This window comes from Chanodichthys erythropterus, chromosome 20 (assembly GCF_024489055.1).
Source record: "Chanodichthys erythropterus isolate Z2021 chromosome 20, ASM2448905v1, whole genome shotgun sequence".
Taxonomy (NCBI): domain Eukaryota; kingdom Metazoa; phylum Chordata; class Actinopteri; order Cypriniformes; family Xenocyprididae; genus Chanodichthys; species Chanodichthys erythropterus.
This window is the reverse complement of record NC_090240.1, coordinates 13,107,624-13,125,934: the sequence shown is the minus strand read 5'-3', so window position 1 is coordinate 13,125,934 and position 18,311 is coordinate 13,107,624. Positions and strand designations below refer to the sequence as shown.

The following is an 18,311-nucleotide window of genomic DNA, read 5'->3' as shown; positions in this document are numbered from 1 at the left end:
AGTTCTGTATGACTCTGACAGATAAGATAAACTAAAAAATGAAATACAGGGAAATGCCTTGCTCTCCTACTGCAACACAGCTCTGTCCCAGGGTATGATAATAGACACAAAAGTTCTTACATTAAACTTCCAGATGTTTCTACTGAGTCATTGCCCGAAACAGGAAGCAGCTCAGAACTGTTTCAGAAAGTGTCCTATCAGTCATTGCCCTAAGAGGAAATTACTTTTACATTTATTTGCAACTTTCCCATCTTCCATGTTTTAATAGTACAATTAAATTTTCTTTGAGAATGTTTTTATATGCACTACCGTTCAAAGGTTTGGGTCAGTGAGATTTTTTAAAATTAATGTTTATTAGTGGTTAAACGGATCGTTGTTGATCTGTAATCCATACGGACCAAACCCCACGGTTCGGTACGTATGTGATTCGCGGATCAATTGCAAGTTTAACCGCAATAGAGTGAAAGGTTATCATTTGCACGTGTTTTGTCTTGCTAGTTTACACATTAAATAGATATAAAACCATTCCAGCGCTAGAAGAGGCAAAAGGGGATTGCTCTGCGCATAGACGCACATGCATACAAGGCGCGCGCGCACACACAGAGAGAGAGGTGCGTTTCAGATAGCTCGCGAACTCCAAATTGATACCTCTTTCGCGTCCTCAGTGCACTTGGATGGACACATACAGGCATTATGTCAATCAAAATACCCCTCTCGGCAAGTATTCTCGTAAACACATTCGGTTATGTTTGGATTTGGATGTGTATCTATCAGATGTGTGCGTGCATGGGGTCTTACTCTTAAAGTGATAGCAACCTATAAATACCTGCTGTTGTCTGTTAATCTATATTAAATTTATACAATGAACAGTGTCATTTTACAGTTAATTATTACATTTCTGTATATGAAAATTAATACTACAGTTAGACCTTATACTTTATTTGTAACTTTTTGTTGTATATCTATGCTTGTAATTGGTTTACAGTAGGCTATTGGTTATTTTTACAGTCTGTTCACTTGCCTTTAATAATGTATTAGTTAGGCTAATTAGTTCTGCTGTCGTATTGGAGTTGTTAAAGTGGGCTAAGTAATAAATGGAAAGTTACCCCCCCCCCCTTTTTTTTTGTGCTGATCCGAAAAATGATCCGATCCGTGATATAATAACCATGATATGATCCGAACCGTGAGTTTTGTGATCCGTTGAACCACTAATGTTTATTGTTTTTGAAAGAAGTCTCTTTTGTTCACCAAGTCACAAAGTTCACAAAGTTTTGTTCAAAAAGTAAAATTATTATGTAACACAGTTTGTATATACGGGAAGAAGGAGGCGGGAACCGGCGAACGTTCAAACAATAATCTTTAATAAAATAAACAAAGAACAAAACGAAAGTAATGCAACTTTCGTTGCCACACAAACGTAATAAAACTTAAAATAAAGTCCAGGCCTGGTCCTCTCTCATCCTTCACTGTCAACGCTCCTCCTTTTATGCTTCCGGAGCTCCTCTGTGAGAGACTCCCAGGTGATGCTTGTTATCACTTGCGTCACCGGCCTCGCGCCGTTCCCTCACTGCTCTCACCCATCCTGGTCGCCACATACCCCCATCGCCCCTCGCAGGCCGGGGGGTACTCCCGTGACTGCGCTTACTCCCCCCCCGGGGGGTCTGTCTCGGCGGCCGCAGCACCTGGGGGTAAGGACAGACGAGACGAGAGAAAGGAGACGGAAGCAAGGGGAGCGACAGGACAAGAGAGGAGAGAGGAAAAAGAAAAAAAAAATTCTGGGTCCGGCTCCCAGACACACTGCCGCTCGGCCCTCAGCCTGCCAGGAGGCTCTTCCTCGCGGTGCCATGCGATGGCACTGGACACTCTGTGGACGGCCCGATCCTCGTCCGCCTTCTGGCGGCCGGCGATGGCTCCTCTGGTTGAGGGCAGCCGGCAGCGAGTCTGCCGTCCCCTGCTCCTCCCCTTCATGGCGGATGGTAGCAGGCTCCGGCCCACGGCAGACTACGGCACTCCTCTGCTTTTGTCAGCGACTTTTATGTAAGTTGAATTCGGAAGGCGTCTGGCGGAAGCTAGTTATTTTACTTCATAACGTGTTAAATATGGATATTTTTCTTACACAAACGCTAAACAAAAGACAGATTAAAATGGTTCATATTGGTTGTTGTCAGAGAGATGGTCATGTACTTGAGTTGCAAAAACTTTTCCAGTATTTTAGATAAAAACTGAGCATCATGTCATTGGCCCTTATGTGCTCAGATCATGGCCTCATGCACTCCAGCAAATAAAATTGATGAATTCATGAAGCATGTACAGCATCTCACAAAAGTGAGTACACCCTTCATTTCAGCAACCATTTTAGTATATCTTCTCAAGGGACAATACTATAGAAATGAAACTTGGATATATTTTAGAGTAGTCAGTGTGCTGCTTGTATAGCAGTATAGATTTACTGTCCTCTGAAAATAACTTAACATACAGCCATTATTGTCAAAATAGCTGGCAACATAAGTACACCCTTCAGTGATAGCAGTTGTATGTTATTTAACCATACAAAGCCACATGTCCTCCTATTTATCATGTTCATGTTTTTGTCTGCTTGACAGGACCATACAAATGTGTGGATCTTGTATTAGAGCAGTTCAGATTTGGTGCTTTGAGTACAGTTCTCTCATACTGGGTAGCGTTTCCCAAAAGCATCGTAAGCCTAAGTTGATCGTAGCTCCATTGGTTTCAATGGAGCTACGATCAACTTAAGATTACGATGCTTTTGGGAAACGCTGCCCTGGATGTTCAGCATGGCACCTCATGACAAAGAACTCTCTGAGGATTTGAGAATTAGAATTGTTGCTCTCCACAAAGATGGCCTAGGCTATAAGAAGATCAGTAACACCATGAAACTGAGTTACAGTGGCCAGGGTCAGAGAGAGAGGTTTTCCAAGATGGGTTCCACTTAGAACAGGCCAAAGAAGTTGAATCAAAGAAGCTGAGACCTTGTGCTGTGCGTCAGGTGCAGAAGCAGGCTTCGAAAAACAGATGCAAGAGTGCTGCCAGCATTGCTTTAGAGGTTGCAGAAGCGGAAGGTCAGCTTTTCAGTGCTCAGACCATACGCTGCACACTGCAACAAGTCTGTTTGCATGGCCGTTGTCCCAGAAGGAAGCCTCTTCTGAAGCTGGCTCACAAGAAAGCCCGCAAACAGTTTGCTGAAGACAACCTGTCCAAGAGCATGAACTACTGGAACCATGTCCTGTGGTCTGATGAGACTAAGATAAACTTGTTTGGCTCAGATGGTGTCCAGCATGTGTGGTGACGCCCTGGTGAGGAGTACCAAGAAAACTGTGGTTGTAGCATCATGGTCTGGGGCTGCATAATTGCTGCTGGTACTGGGGAGCTCTGCTTCATTGAGGGAAACATGGATTCCAACATGTACTGTGAAATTCTGAAGCAGAACATGATGCCCTTCCTTCAGAAACTTGGCTGAACGGCATGATAATGACCCCAAAAACACTGCCAAGATGACAACTGCCCTGCTGAGGAAGCTGAAGGTGATGAAGTGGCCAAGTATGTCTCCAGACCTGAACACTATTGAGCACCTGTGGGGCATCCTCATGCGGAAGGTGGAGAAGCGCCATGTGTCTAACATCCAGCAGCTCTGTGATGTCATTTTGGAGGAGTGGAAGAGGATCCCAGCAACAACCTGTGCAGCTCTGGAGAATTCCATGCCCAGGATGATTAAGGCAGTGCTAAATAACAATGGTGCTTACACAAAATATTGACACTATGGACACAGTTTTGACATGTTAATTTAGGGTGTACTCACTTTTGTTGCCAGTTATTTAGACAATAATGGGTATATGTTGAGTTATTTTCAGAGGACAGTAAATCTATACTGCTATGCAAGCTGCTCATTGACTACTCTAAAGTATGTCCAATTTTCATTTCTATAGTATTGTCCTTTGAGAATATATAATAAAATGGTTGATGAAATGTGAGGGGTGTACTCACTTTTGTGAGATACTGTATTTGGTATCTTGACAGAATAGCAGTAGACTGTGCATGGCTGACACAAAGCTTGGTTAAGAATGTTGGTTTGAACACATTTCTCGATTGAGAGGAACTTATTATCTTGTTATCTGTGACACTGATACTCTGATGAAAACAGTGAGCCGTTGCCAGTTAGCAAACTGCATTTCCATTCAATGCTTGTTCCATAAAAATATTCTCAGCAATGCACATGTGGTCCATTTTGCAGCTTCTTTCTGGCCAAGAACCACCCACTTAAACAGGAAGACCATCTGACCAGCATATACAGTGATCAGCCATAATTTGTTTTTCTTTTTTTTGCCATTTAGCAGCGGGTCAGTCTGAAATGTATGAATCCACAATGGTATCCCTTTAAAATTGCAGGTACAAACCTGTCAATCAGATCAGAGCTTGAGATTTTGGCAAGTGCTTGATATTTTTGTTTGAAATAATCATCAGATGGTCACTGAATGGACTGTGGGCTGCTACTAGTTCATATCCAACATGACGATGGGCTCTCAGGTCATGTGAGTCTTTGAAAGGACGTTGTGGAATTTGGGCTAGAGTCGCTGAAAGAAAGTCAACGTCGTGACGGCTCGTGGACAGCTTGCCATCCTCTTGCCTCCTTTACACGAGCATTGCATCTTGCTTGATGACACTATTGCACTCTCATTCTTATTAAAAGATCAGTTTTGCAGTTTTTAGCAAAAGTTTGGTTTCCCAGTATCCCTCAGCCAGCTTTGAAGGTTGAATTACTGCAGCAGAAGGTCTCAAAGGCATTAGCTCAGTGTTAAATATTCTCGCTGCTCAACTGCTATGCCACAGAGGTAGCACATAGTCACTAACCTCTCATGTGTGTAGAAGATCACAGTTCATGTGGACACTGACAATAGCTCAGTTACAAAACCGGTCTGTTTTCTTACATCAGTACACTGTAAAAAAGGAATTGTTATAAATCTGATGCATTCAGATTATCATCACTATTATTATCTCAAAAATTGACCAACATTTTGTTTGGTCTATTTGAATTTGTTTATTCGCTAAATGCAAAATGCTTTGTTCAGCCAATAAATTTACAAATTTAAAATCAGTAACACAATAAATTGTTTGTAGGAACTATTGTAGTTCTAGACTAAATGTGAGCATGCATTTACTCATCTTACTTGCACAAAAACAGATTCAGTATTCCTTAAAATTAATAAAAAAATTTAACTTGGAATATTACACAAACCTGCAATAATTAAATATGTTAAATAACACATATATACTTTATGTATTTAATATCACTTTATTAACCAATGTCTTTGCTGCTGACCTCCAATGATCCAATTCAGTCATACTAATAAGCAAAAAGAGCTTTAGATAAACATCATATTTGTGTTACATTTTATTGTTTATATTGCTGAAGTAAGAGTGTTTAACTTTCATCTCCTGTATCCTATTCTTCTGCAATCCAGAATGGCAGCACATCTGAAAGGTTTGTTGATGTTGCGCCCTCTACTGTACAGGCGTGAATTTGCACTTCCTTTTGCATTTGCGCTTTTGGGGCCCTATTTTAATTATCTAAGTGCATGGTCAAAAGGGCGTGTTTGAATCCACTTTTGCTAGTTTAACAATGGGAAAAATGGTTGGCGTCTAAATGATCTAAAAGGGTTGTCCCTATTCTCTTAATGAGTAATGGGTGTGTTTTGGGCGTAACGTGCAATAAACCAATCAGAGTCTCATCTCCCATTCCCTTTAAAAGCCAATTGCACTCGCATCATGGCGGATTTGCTATTTACATGGCAGAATTTGCAAGCAGAAAAACTGAAAACTGAAAACTTCTTTGGTGAGGAAATGGATCTGCTCATGCGCGAGGTTAAAGCACATGAGCGGACAATCTACAGGACAAGCCGAATTCCACCAAAGCATTTTTATCTTTATGCACACAATAATAATCGTTTACATTGTAATCCTTTTATTTTTAATATTTGTAATGTTTGAGTGCTGCTGCGTGTGTAACAAGCAGAGTATACGTGCGTTGTTCACCTGCCTATAGGCGCATATTACTAAAGGCAAGAATCATCACACCAAGCCGACGGTCGGCCGTTGGGCAGTTTTTCTTCATCGGCTGACTAAGTTTTTTCAGTGTGTTCTGCACCGTCGGCTGAAGTTGGTCCTCGTTGGCTTTTTTCGGCAGATTCGAAATGTTGAAACGGCGTCGGAGCTCGTCGGTCCGTCTGAACAGTCAATCATTCTGATTCACTGTTCAGATACTGCCACCTGATGGTTTGGAAAGGCATTTCGTCTCAGGCAGGCGCAGAACTGACGTGCAACTTGGCCGTTGGCTGTTGAGCGTCGGTTTGGTATGTCAGGGCAACTTTGGACACAGACGCTGCCGACGTGAGCCAACCCCGCAGTCTGCTTTCATCTAGTTCGTCGGCGTCGGCTTGGTGTGTTCTGGCCTTAAAGGTGCTCTAGAATTAAAAACTGAATTTATCTTGGCATAGTCAAATAACAATAGTTCAGTACATGGAAATGACATACAGGGAGTCTCAAACTCCATTGTTTCCTCCTTCTTATATAAATCTCATTTGTTTAAAAGACCTCAGAAGAACAGGCGAATCTCAACATAACACCGACTGTTACGTAACAGTCGGGATCATTAATATGTACGCCCCCAATATTTGCATATGCCTGCCCATGATCGAGCCATCAAGGCATTAAACAAGGGCAGAACGTCTGGATGTGCACAGCTGAATCAACAGACTAGGTAAGCAAGCAAGGAAAACAGTGAAAAATGGCAGATGGAGCAATAATAACTGACATGATCCAAGATAACATATTTTTAGTGATATTTGTAAATTGTCGTTCTAAATGTTTCGTTAGCATGTTGCTAATGTACTGTTAAATGTGGTTAAAGTTACCATCGTTTCTTACTGTATTCATGGAGACAAGAGAGCCGTTGCTATTTTAATTTTTTGAACACTTGCAGTCTGTATAATGCATAAACACAACTTCATTCTTTATAAATCTCTCCAACAGTGTAGCATTAGCCGTTAGCCACGGATCACAGCCTCAAATTCATTCAGAATAAAATGTAAACAATATAACAGTATACATTACTCACATAATCCGACGCATGCATGCAGTATGCATGACGAACACTTTGTAAAGATCCATTTTGAGGGTTATATTAGCTGTGTAAACTTTGTTTATGCATTGTTTAAGGCAAGCGCGAGCTCCGGGGGTGGAGAACGCGCGATTTAAAGGGACCTTAACCTGAATCGGCGCATTTCTAATTATGCCCCAAAACAGGCAGTTAAAAAAATTAATTTAAAAAAATCTATGGGGTATTTTGAGCTGAAACTTCACAGACGCATTCAGGGGACACCTTAGACTTATATTACATCTTGTAAAAAAACATTCTATGGCACCTTTAAGACACCCTTTAAATAACAAAAAAAATATTGCCTATTTCAGTTGCCTCAAAATAGCAACACGCCAACAATGCACCTGAACACACCTCGTTTTCAGACCAGCACGCCCATGGGCGCACAAATGGGCGCAAATGCATTTGCTATTTAAAACAAATTGGCGTAGGACGTAAAAATTACAACTAGCAAAAAACACATTGCGCCTGGCATCACATTGCACTCGGTGTATGATAGGGCCCTTGGTGTGAAAAGTCCTTTACATTTGCCAAAAATGTGAGAAAAAGGTGAGAAAAAGTAGCTCAAAAGAAACATAACTCATTCATTTCCATAAAAAAGTAACTAAGTAACGTAATTCGTTACTTTTTTTAGGGAGTAACGCAATATTGTAAAGCATTACTTTTAAAAGTAACTTTCCTCAAACTGAACACTATCAGCAGTATATACTATATAGCAAAACTCGTCTACCTGATTGTTTATATCGTAACTGTATAATCGCACAGCTCTACAGCTTGTATATAGTTAGATATTAAATCCAACTTTGCATATATACAGTACATTCATGAAAAGCATATTTCTACTGCCTGATTTTATATTTTGCCACAAAACATAACTATATTATTGCCCTGTTCTGAATCTAAAGTTGGATATTTATGTATATCCACATACATACATTACACCTGCATAGAGTGATATTTACTATATAGCAAATCTCAACTGCCGGATTGCTTGTAACCTCACAAAATGTAAACTGTATTATCGTCCAGCTCTAATCTGCTACACAAAGATATTAAGATATTATAAACATGAACATGATTTTCTGTAAAGATGCTGCGAATCAATGTGTATTAGGAAAAGCACCATATAAATAAATTTGACTTGACTTGTCCTTGACACACAATCCTCCAAATCGGTGACAGACAACAAATATGAACATCACAACAACATCACAACACAACAAATAACTAACAATAATGACAAAAAAGCCACAAAAGTAAAAAAAACAAACAAAAAAAAAAAAACATCAGCAAACAGAGACACGATAATCCTGTGACAGTAACTGCATTTTTCATGCTGTGATGCATGCTGGGTACTCACAAATGCTTTACATTTCAGCAGTATTGTTGACTTGTAGGGTCATTTGAGGGAATTCTGTTGGTCTATCAAGGGTTTTTATGTAATGTCAATTCACTTTACTTAGTATTTGTGACACCAAAGGTCCTGCAAACTGCAAACATATGTATGCTTTTTTTTACACTGTGAGTAAAAGCAAGTAGAAATCCACCATTTTATCTTTTTTGATGATGCTGTATGTAAATTGATCTAATGTCACATTAAGCCCTTGTTCAGAGTCATACATCATTTAAGAACGGTACAGTTTGTACCTTTTTAGACGCCATCTGTCTTTTAAGATTGTCATCATGGAACATGTATCCATCACTGTCCCATCATTCTCTCACTATCTATTTCCGTCCCTCTCACTTCATCCTCATAAGTCCCATCCAGATTTTCAAGGCTACAGTTTTCTGCATGTGGGAACGTATTCTTTGTTAAAGCCCAATAGTTTCATGTTTCCACAGTTTTCATTGCAGAAGCGATGTGTTATTGTCCCACCCCACCCCCTTTAGTGGCATCACAGAGGCTGGACATAATCTCCAATGATCATAATGGCTTTATATAATATCTGGAGCAGCCACAGGTACATAAACACAGACCAGCACAAAAGAGGATAAATGGGCCTACAAACACAAATGATCCAAAAAAAAATCACAAATACCTGGAAGTCGTGAATTGACAAATGAACAGAAGTAAAAGCAGACACACACTAAGCAAAATCATACTTTGTGTGGGATCTTGAAATCTTTGCCTAACAGAAAAAATACAACCCTCAAGTGGCATGAAATGGAAGTTGTGATAATTTTCTCTTTTGTGACGTACAGGACATAACATTATGACCACCTTCCTAATCAGATTGTGTTGGTCCTACTTTTGTTGCAAAAACATCCCTGACCCATCGAGGCATGGACTTCTCTAGACCCCTGAAGGTGTGCTGTGGTATCTGCACCAAGATGTTAGCAGCAGATCCTTTAAGTCCTGTAAGTTGTGAGGTGGAGCCTCCATGGATCAGACTTGTTTGTTCAGTATATCCAAAAGATGCTCGATTGGATTGAGATCTGGGTAATTTGGAGGCCAAGTCAACTTGTTGTTGTGCTCCTCAAACCATTCCTGATCCATTTTAGCTTTGAGGCAGGGCGTATTATCATGCTGAAAGAGGCCAAAGAGACACCAGGGAATACCGTTTCCATGAAAGGGTGTACAACAATGCTTAGGTAGGTGGTACGTGTCAAAGTATCATCCACATAGATGGCAGGACCCAAGGTTTCCCAGCAGAACATTGCCCAAAGCATCACACTGCCTCCGCCGGCTTGCCTTCTTCCCATAGTGCATCCTGGTGCCATGTGTTCCCAGGTAAGTGACGTAAAAAGAAAACATGATTCATCAGACCAAGCCACCTTCTTCCATTGCTGCCTAATATATCCCATCCACTAACAGGGGCCGTGATGAAGAGATAATCACTTGTCAGTGGTCATAATGGTATGCCTGATTGGCTTCTTAAACAAGAACAAATGTAGGGCTTGATTTTGCCCATAGGGAATTGATTGGATTTGTGGTTTGCTATTGGTGGATCTCATATGAGTGACAGGTTTCCCCGCATTCATGATTTGCATGTTCGCAGGAGTTATCTTAGTAATGCACAACCAGTTCATCCATCTATAAATGTAGTTCCAAATCATCAAAAATGATGACAAACCTTGTACTGAAGAATACAAGCTGCACATTTTTGCTTTTATGTTGTATTGGCCCAAATACTTCCATTGTAAGAACATAACTTTATTTATTTATTTTTATTAGCTCTTATTACATTCCTTGGTAACCGACATTATGCCGCAGATGCTGTTCATAGAGCTTAAAGGGATAGTTCACCCAAAAATGAAAATTTGATGTTTATCTGCTTACCCCCAGGGCATCCAAGATGTAGATGACTTTTTTTCTTCAGTCGAACGCAAATTATGATTTTTAACTGCAACCGCTGCCGTCTGTCAGTCAAATAATAGCAGTGATTGGGAACTTGAACAATAAGAGTCGAAAAAACTTCCATAGACAAATCAAAATTAAAACCTGCGGCTCGTGACGGCACATTGATGTCCTAAGACATGAAACAATCGGTTTGTGCGAGAAACCGAACAGTATTTATATAAGTTTTTACCTCTAATACACCACTATGTCCAACTGCATTCAGCTTCCGGCTAGTGAGGTCAGATCGCGCTCTGACAACGGAAGTGATGTCTCGCGCTCATTGAAGTATATGGGCGAGACATCACTTCAGTCAAAAGAACGCGTTTTTTGACCTCACTAACAGGAAGCTGAACGAAGTTGGACATAGTGGTGTATTAGAGGTAAAAATTATATAAATAATGTTCGGTTTCTTGCACAAACCGATCGTTTCGTGTCTTAGGACATTAATGTGTCGCCACGAGCCGCAGTTTTTAATTTTGATTTGTCTAAGCAAGTTTTATTTACTGTTATAGTTGAAGTTCCCATCTACTGCTATTATTTGACTGACAGAGGGCAGCGGTTGCAGTTAAAAATCATAATTTGCGTTCGACTGAAGAAAAAAAGTCACCTACATCTTGTATGCACTGGGGGTAAGCTGATAAACATCGAATTTTCATTTTTGGGTGAACTATCCCTTTAAGTCAAATTACGCCCGGATTCTTTAAATGCTCTTTGTCTCAGCACTTTGAGTAATAAAAAGACTGCAGTGGACATTCAAAGTGAGCTGAAATCATATTATGATTTTTATGATGGTTTCTACGTGTCGCTTGTTGACTTTTACTGGAAAAATTTGGCAGACACAAGAAGGATCTCTAGACATTGGCTTTTAAGGAAAGAGATGTTCTCAGTGTCAGTAAATGTGTCACTTTGAAGCCAGTGTGTGAGAACATGTTGTGAGGGAGTCAGGAAAATATATTTATTTGATGATTTGTGAGTGAAAGGCAAAGAAAAAGAGACAAAGGAGAAGATTGACAGAGCGTAAAGGGGTGAACGGTGTCTCTCTCTCTGTGTGTTCCAGCGCTTGTGATGGTTATTGCATATAAATCTTCAGCGTGAAGGAGAGAGGTGTCAAGTTGCGCAAACAGAACGGCCAAGTGTGTGTTTGTGTGTGTGTAAACCCACTGACCTCGCCCTCTGGTGAAGAGCACGCAATTAGGACCTGCCTGTGATTATACACACACACAGCTAATAACACACACTGATCATAACCATAACCATATGAATGAGAATGTTTTGCATGTCAAACAAACATATTATATTAGAGCTGCTAATCAATGTAATCAAATTAAGATCTGCTGATTATAAAGATAAATCAATAATTATATCAGTTGATCATAATTTATTATTATTCAGATAATAATTGTTGTGACATAAGTAAAGCATTTTTATTATAGTGATTTTAGAAGTCATTATAGGGATACACTAGTATTAAAATTATTTTATAATAATATAATTTTAAAATAATTCAAATATTTTTCATGTTAAATATTTCTGTTTTGACTGATAAAAGATAAATAAATAAATAAAACTATATTAAAATGCTATACTATTGTACATAATAAATAAAAACTAAAAACTGAAATCCGTCAAAGCACCAAACAGTATGAGAAATAAATGTTCATTTGAGATTTGTTAAAGATTACTATTAGCAGTGTTATGAAATTATTAGTTTTTTAAAAAATTAACAGTGACTTGATGACATCCCTCACAAATAGCACATTATACAATATATATATATATATATATATAGTGTATATATAGTGTCCGAGGAGAGACAAACCACAAACCAGCGACAGGGTGGAGGGCTGCTTAGCTGCAGATGAATCAGAGTGTCTATGATGATCCCTGTCCACCATCGAAAGCAACTACAATGGGTACGCGAGCGTCTGAACTGGACCTTGGAGCAGTGGAAGAAGGTTGCTTGGTCCGATGAGTCCTGTTGCCTTTTGTGTGCACCATTTACCTGGGGAAGTGACCAGGATCACTGTGGGATGACGACAAGCTGGTGGAGGCAGTGATGCTCTGGGCAACGTTCTACTGGGAAATCCTGGGTCTGGCCATTCATGTGGGCGTAAATTTGACACCTACCTAAACATTGTTGCAGACCAGGTACACACCTTCATGACAATAGTGTTCCCTGGTGGAAGTGGCCTCTTTCAGCAGGATAATGCACCCTGCCACATTGTTCAGGAAGGTTTGAGGAACATGATGAAGAGTTCAAGGTGTTGCCCTGGCCTCCACATTCCCCAGATCTCAATCTGATCGAGCATCTGTGGGATGTGCTGGACCAACAGGTTTGATCCACAGTGGCTCCATCTCGCAACCTACAGGACGACAGGATCTGCTGCTAACATTTTGGTACCAGATACCACAGCACACCTTTAGGGGTCTCGTAGAGACGGTCAGTGCTGATTTGGCAGCACACAGAGGACCAACAGCATATTAAGCAGGTGGTCATAATATTTTAGATTAGTGTATGTATGTATGTGTATATATACATATATACTGGCCACAATTTTGACATTGAAACCATGGGGAAAACTGCTATATAGATATTTTTAATATTATCTTATAATTTGGCAGCAGGTATATTAGGCTGCTGTCACTTTAAGACCCGACACACAGATCCATTATACTGTTACATATGTTTTCTTTCTTAACTGTTTACGCTCCTCAAACCATAAATCATAACTGACTGTGTTTATGTGAATACTTTGACATTATTTTGTGTGTATTTGACTGTTTAAGCGCAATAAGCAGTGAAAAGGGACTCAATTTGGTACTGAGAACAGGCTTTATGTGCGCACATTTGGGTGTGAGCACAATCTGTGGGAATGAGTAAAATTATGCAGCATATGTGCAGTCCAACACCGAAATTGAAGCCCTGTAACATTAACAATATTCATACGAAGCAAATGAAAGGAGTGAGTGAGGGAAGGCGGGTTTGTGTGTCAACTCTTGTTCGGAGAGATAAGACCGTGAGAAAGCGGTATTGTGCATCTATTCTGCGGATAATGAGTATTGGAAGCGTTTCAGATATTTCAGTATGGATATGTATCGAAAAAAAAAAATTATGATTATGATTTTTATTATATCTATATCTATATATCTATATCTATCTATATATCTATATAAAATTTTCAAATCAATAAAAATGCCTACAGTTCAGTATTGAGTTTGTCTGAGGTAGACTTATAGCCAAATGTGTTGTGTCTTTCTGTTCTTTGCAAAATAGTGTAATCACCTATTTTAAGATCCCTTGTCAAATTAAAAGTAGTGAAAATGTTTTAAAAATGTATCCCAACTCTTTACTCTTTCGAATCTCATCATATTTGAGCACAAGAATACATTTTATGCGGACGACAAAAGCATTCATAACATTTAGGTGTTATTTCAAGGTTGAATTGCTATGTATGGGTCAGAGGGCATGATTAAAAGCGTACATTTATTAGCATTATTTTTTCATGATTAAAAATGTTTTTACTATTTTTTCTGTAATAAATTCTACTAATTTATCAGGTCAAACTGACAGCTCTAACTTGGATATAACACCATTGTTGATGTCTATTGTTGAAGCACTAAAAGCGCCCATTTGCACGTGCACGCTGACTCACACATGCACACACATAAACCAGGCCTGGTTTTGCTTGAACAGAAACTCTAATGTAAACAGAGCTCACAGCCATCTGCCTAATGTCAGTGTGGCCAGCAGGCTCTGCCTCACACACACACACACACACCGCTCTACAGCACTGCCTCTTGCCTGTCCTTTTGGTTTCTCGTTTCGTATGCTGTGGACTGGAGCAAACCATTGTTTGTCAAATCTATTGTTTTATCCTATGTATAGCAGCATACAGAACAACAACATAATCTCTGCTATCACTTCAGATAAAACAGCACAGGCATAAACTATCCAGTCAGCTATAAGAGGCTATTAGATTAATATGGCTGCTATAAACCTACCTGTTTGACACAATAAAGTGGCACTGAGAAATTATTTCAGTTTATAGCTTACTCTTAATATCAAATGGTCATATTTGGTCTGTGTATTGATTGGTGGATGACAGTGGAAGAAGAGTTATCGACTGATTGCTTTTCCACCATTAACAGCGCTTAATTTAGTGTCGATTGACCTCTGACTGTGTTCATGCTCCAAAAATACAGAGTTAAGAACGATATATTATAGAACGATAACTATAATGATAACTACATTAGTGTCCACACCAATAACGATACCATTCTGTTTATTATAAGTGCGCTGCAGTTTTGTTGTCTACCCCTTTAAATGCTCAAGCACTTTAAAGCAGAATGGATTCTGATTGGCTGTCAATGTTTTTTCATTCATCAGATGGAAAATATCATTCTGAAAGTGATATACTTCTGTGCCATTATCATAATAGTTGTGGTGTGCTGTTCTTTTTTATTTAGAACAATATTTAGAACTATATCTTCATCTTCGTGTTTATATTTATTGTCCTTGGTGTGAATGAGCCTTTTAAGTACTGAACAACTCCAAACTGATTCCCTCTGCAGTAACATTACTTTGGCGTCCATTACTGTTCTTTTATTTTTTTACATGCAGACTAGGAGAATTTTTATTTAGTTTTGCTTCATTTCTTGGATCACAGAATAGATATTTTCAACATTATAACCATTACTTTGATCACACAAAAGTATTAATTATATATCGGTTGTAAAGGGAGGGAACTACCAACTAGACTTTAAGGCACAACAGAACATCAAGAACTAATGTTGTTAGCTTGGCAAGCATTGACAAAACCCTGTGATCAGTAAACCCAAACAATAAATAAATGTTTCTCATTCATTTACATCCTTTTATCTTTCAAACACGTTTATACCCAATACACAAAACATACATTTTTCACCAATCAATAACCAGCAGCATAGAGATGAAAATCTTAATGAATGTTCTTTCACCACAGCTTATGAATCAATGTCCATGAAAAACAATGTCCAAGAACGCCATCCAAAAGTGCAACCTGTACTCCTTAGTGTCAATATCAGTCCACGCCGAATAAAAAGTCTCTCAATTCCCAAGTGGCAGAATCCGGTTTAAGGATCCACTGTAGTTGAATCAACTCCTTGCCTCTAATCCCATTTTAGTGTCATCTTTCCAACATGGGTTAAAAACAACAGGCATACGAATAAAGAAATAAATCCCACAGAATGTGGGAATATACTAAAATAACTATACACATATGAACCAGTAAACATTCAAGAAATACAAGGAAAGAAACAATGCTTAATTCCGATTGAGCATAAAACTCACGGTTTCTCAATCAGGACCAATGATTGTTTGGAGCCATAAGCCATGCTTAGTCCCTCCATTACGAATCTGACTTCTTCTACTCTTTACACTCATTTTATACCTGAGAGTATAGCTCACTGTTCCCCCTCATGGAGAGTAGTACAATTACACACACAAAAGAACATGCTAACAGGTTTATAACTGTTACAACATGTTTTATTTAAAAAACTTTATAATAACGATATTGTTGTGAGGTTTGCTTAATTTCTGGTTATTTTGAAGTGAAAATTCAAAATTTTATGTCAGTTATTATGTCCTTCTCAGTGAATCGGTTCAAAACACTGATTCAGTGATTCAATATGTGTAATCACTCAATTATACATGGAGGTCCTTGTACTTGCTTATATTTTTTTATGAAAACTCATATTTTGTAATTGTTCTTGTGTTTTAGTAAAATATATATTTTACTAAAAGTAAAATGTATATATGAATATATATGATATTTGATATACAGTCCAAAAGTTTGGAACCACTAAGATTTTTAATGTTTTTAAAAGAAGTTTCGTCTGCGCACCAAGGCTACATTTATTTAATTAAAAATACAGTAAAAACAGAAATATTGTGAAATATTATTACAATTTAAAATGACTGTTTTCTATTTGAATATATTTCACAAAGTAATTTATTCCTGTGATGCAAAGCTGAATTTTCAGCATCATTACTCCAGTCTTCAGTGTCACATGATCCTTCAGAAATCATTCTAATATGTTGATCTGCTGCTCAAGAAACATTTAATGTGTACAATATTTTTTTTTTTTCAGGATTATTTGATGAATAGAAAGTTCAAAAGAACAGTGTTTATCTGAAATCTAATCTTTTGTAACATTATAAATGTCTTTACTGCCACTTTTGATTGATTTAATGCATCCTTGCTGAATAAAAGTATTAATTTCTTTAAAAAAAAATTAAAATAAAAATTCTTACTGACCCCAAACTTTTGAACGGTAGTGTATAATGCTACAGAAGCTTTGTATTTCAGATAAATGTTGTTCTTTTCAACTTTCTATTCATCAAGGAATCCTGAAAAAAAAGTACACAACTGTTTTCAACATTGAAAATAATCATAAATGTTTATTGAGCAGCAAATCAGCATATTAGAATGATTTCTGAAGGATCATGTGACTGAGGACTGGAGTAATGATGCTGAAAATTCAGCTTTGCATCACAGGAATAAATTACTTTGTCAAATATATTTAAATAGTACACAGTTATTTTAAATTGTAATAATATTTCACAATATTACTGTTTTTTACTGTATTTTTAATTAAATAAATGTAGCCTTGGTGAGCAGACGAAACTTCTTTTAAAAACATTAAAAATCTTAGTGTACTGTATATATATATATATATATATATATATATATATATATATATATATATATATATATATATATACATATGTATATTTTACATATATTGGCCAGCATTACTTATAATAAAATATCTGAACTGTATGGAATCTGCTGTGGCAATTTAAATTTGACTTTTTCACTATTTTGGTTACATTTTCTCAATGAAATGTTTTAATGACTTTCGACTCACTTTCCCACAGCCACGTAATGTGTCCTCTGGTGTGACACGGAAGTAATTATTTAGCATATATTGATAGGCCGACAAGTGGTTCACAGTGATTCTGTGATGCTTTCAGCAGAGTGTAATGGTGTGAATCATGTGACCTGGCGTAACCCCCATCACTCTCCCATTACACCCTCCCTTCATTTACCCAAAGGAAGTAACAGTGTTGGCTCTGCTTCAGGCTCCATTTTTAGCTCTGTTCTGGCTCCCCTAGTATAAACTCCTCTACAGGAAGTTGTCTCTCTGGGTCAGAGGTTGGCTTTTTTTCCCATACTACAGTTGAGTAAAGCCCCAGAGTACAACAGATGTCCCAGGATTCCAGAGTGCTGAGCTAAAGCTGGTTTTGTTGAAAGGTTCAACGGATCACTAGAGAGACATTGAATGTTTCTTTTTTTCTCCCCTCAGCTGAGTGCAAACGTGCTGATCTTCCTGTGCACCAACATCATTGGGATCTGCACCCACTACCCAGCAGAAGTCTCTCAGAGACAAGCCTTTCAGGAGACGCGAGGCTATATACAGGCCCGACTGCACCTGCAAAGAGAAAACCAGCAGCAGGTCAGTTCTCACAGGCTCTTAGTGCCTAACAGTTACAGTCATTTCAGCTTCAGTGTTGAGGTCATGGCCACTGGCACAGTTCACTAGTGTTCACTACCGTTTAAAAGTAAAATTTGAAAGAAATGTATACTTTTATTCAACAAAGATGCATTAAATTGGTCAAAAGCGACAGTAAACACATTTATAATATTACAAAATATGATGTATATCCAAGTGAAACTGATTCCAGAATGAGAAAAATGTAGTGCAGGTTTATTTCGTCCTCAGGTATTGATTGGATCATAGGAAGCAAGTTGGGTGTTG

The 18,311-nt window shown here is 38.4% G+C and overlaps 1 protein-coding gene across 3 annotated transcripts in view; it reads left to right on the top strand.

The window, feature by feature from the left end:
- The window catches only part of adcy6a (adenylate cyclase 6a), an 85,527-nt gene that overhangs the window by 34,719 nt on the left and 32,497 nt on the right, over window positions 1-18,311 (top strand). For all 3 annotated transcript variants that reach the window (XM_067372518.1, XM_067372515.1, XM_067372517.1), the window contains exon 4: window positions 17,859-18,008. In XM_067372518.1, coding sequence (XP_067228619.1) covers window positions 17,859-18,008 — 150 coding nt within the window. The remainder of the gene's footprint in view (window positions 1-17,858; window positions 18,009-18,311) is intronic.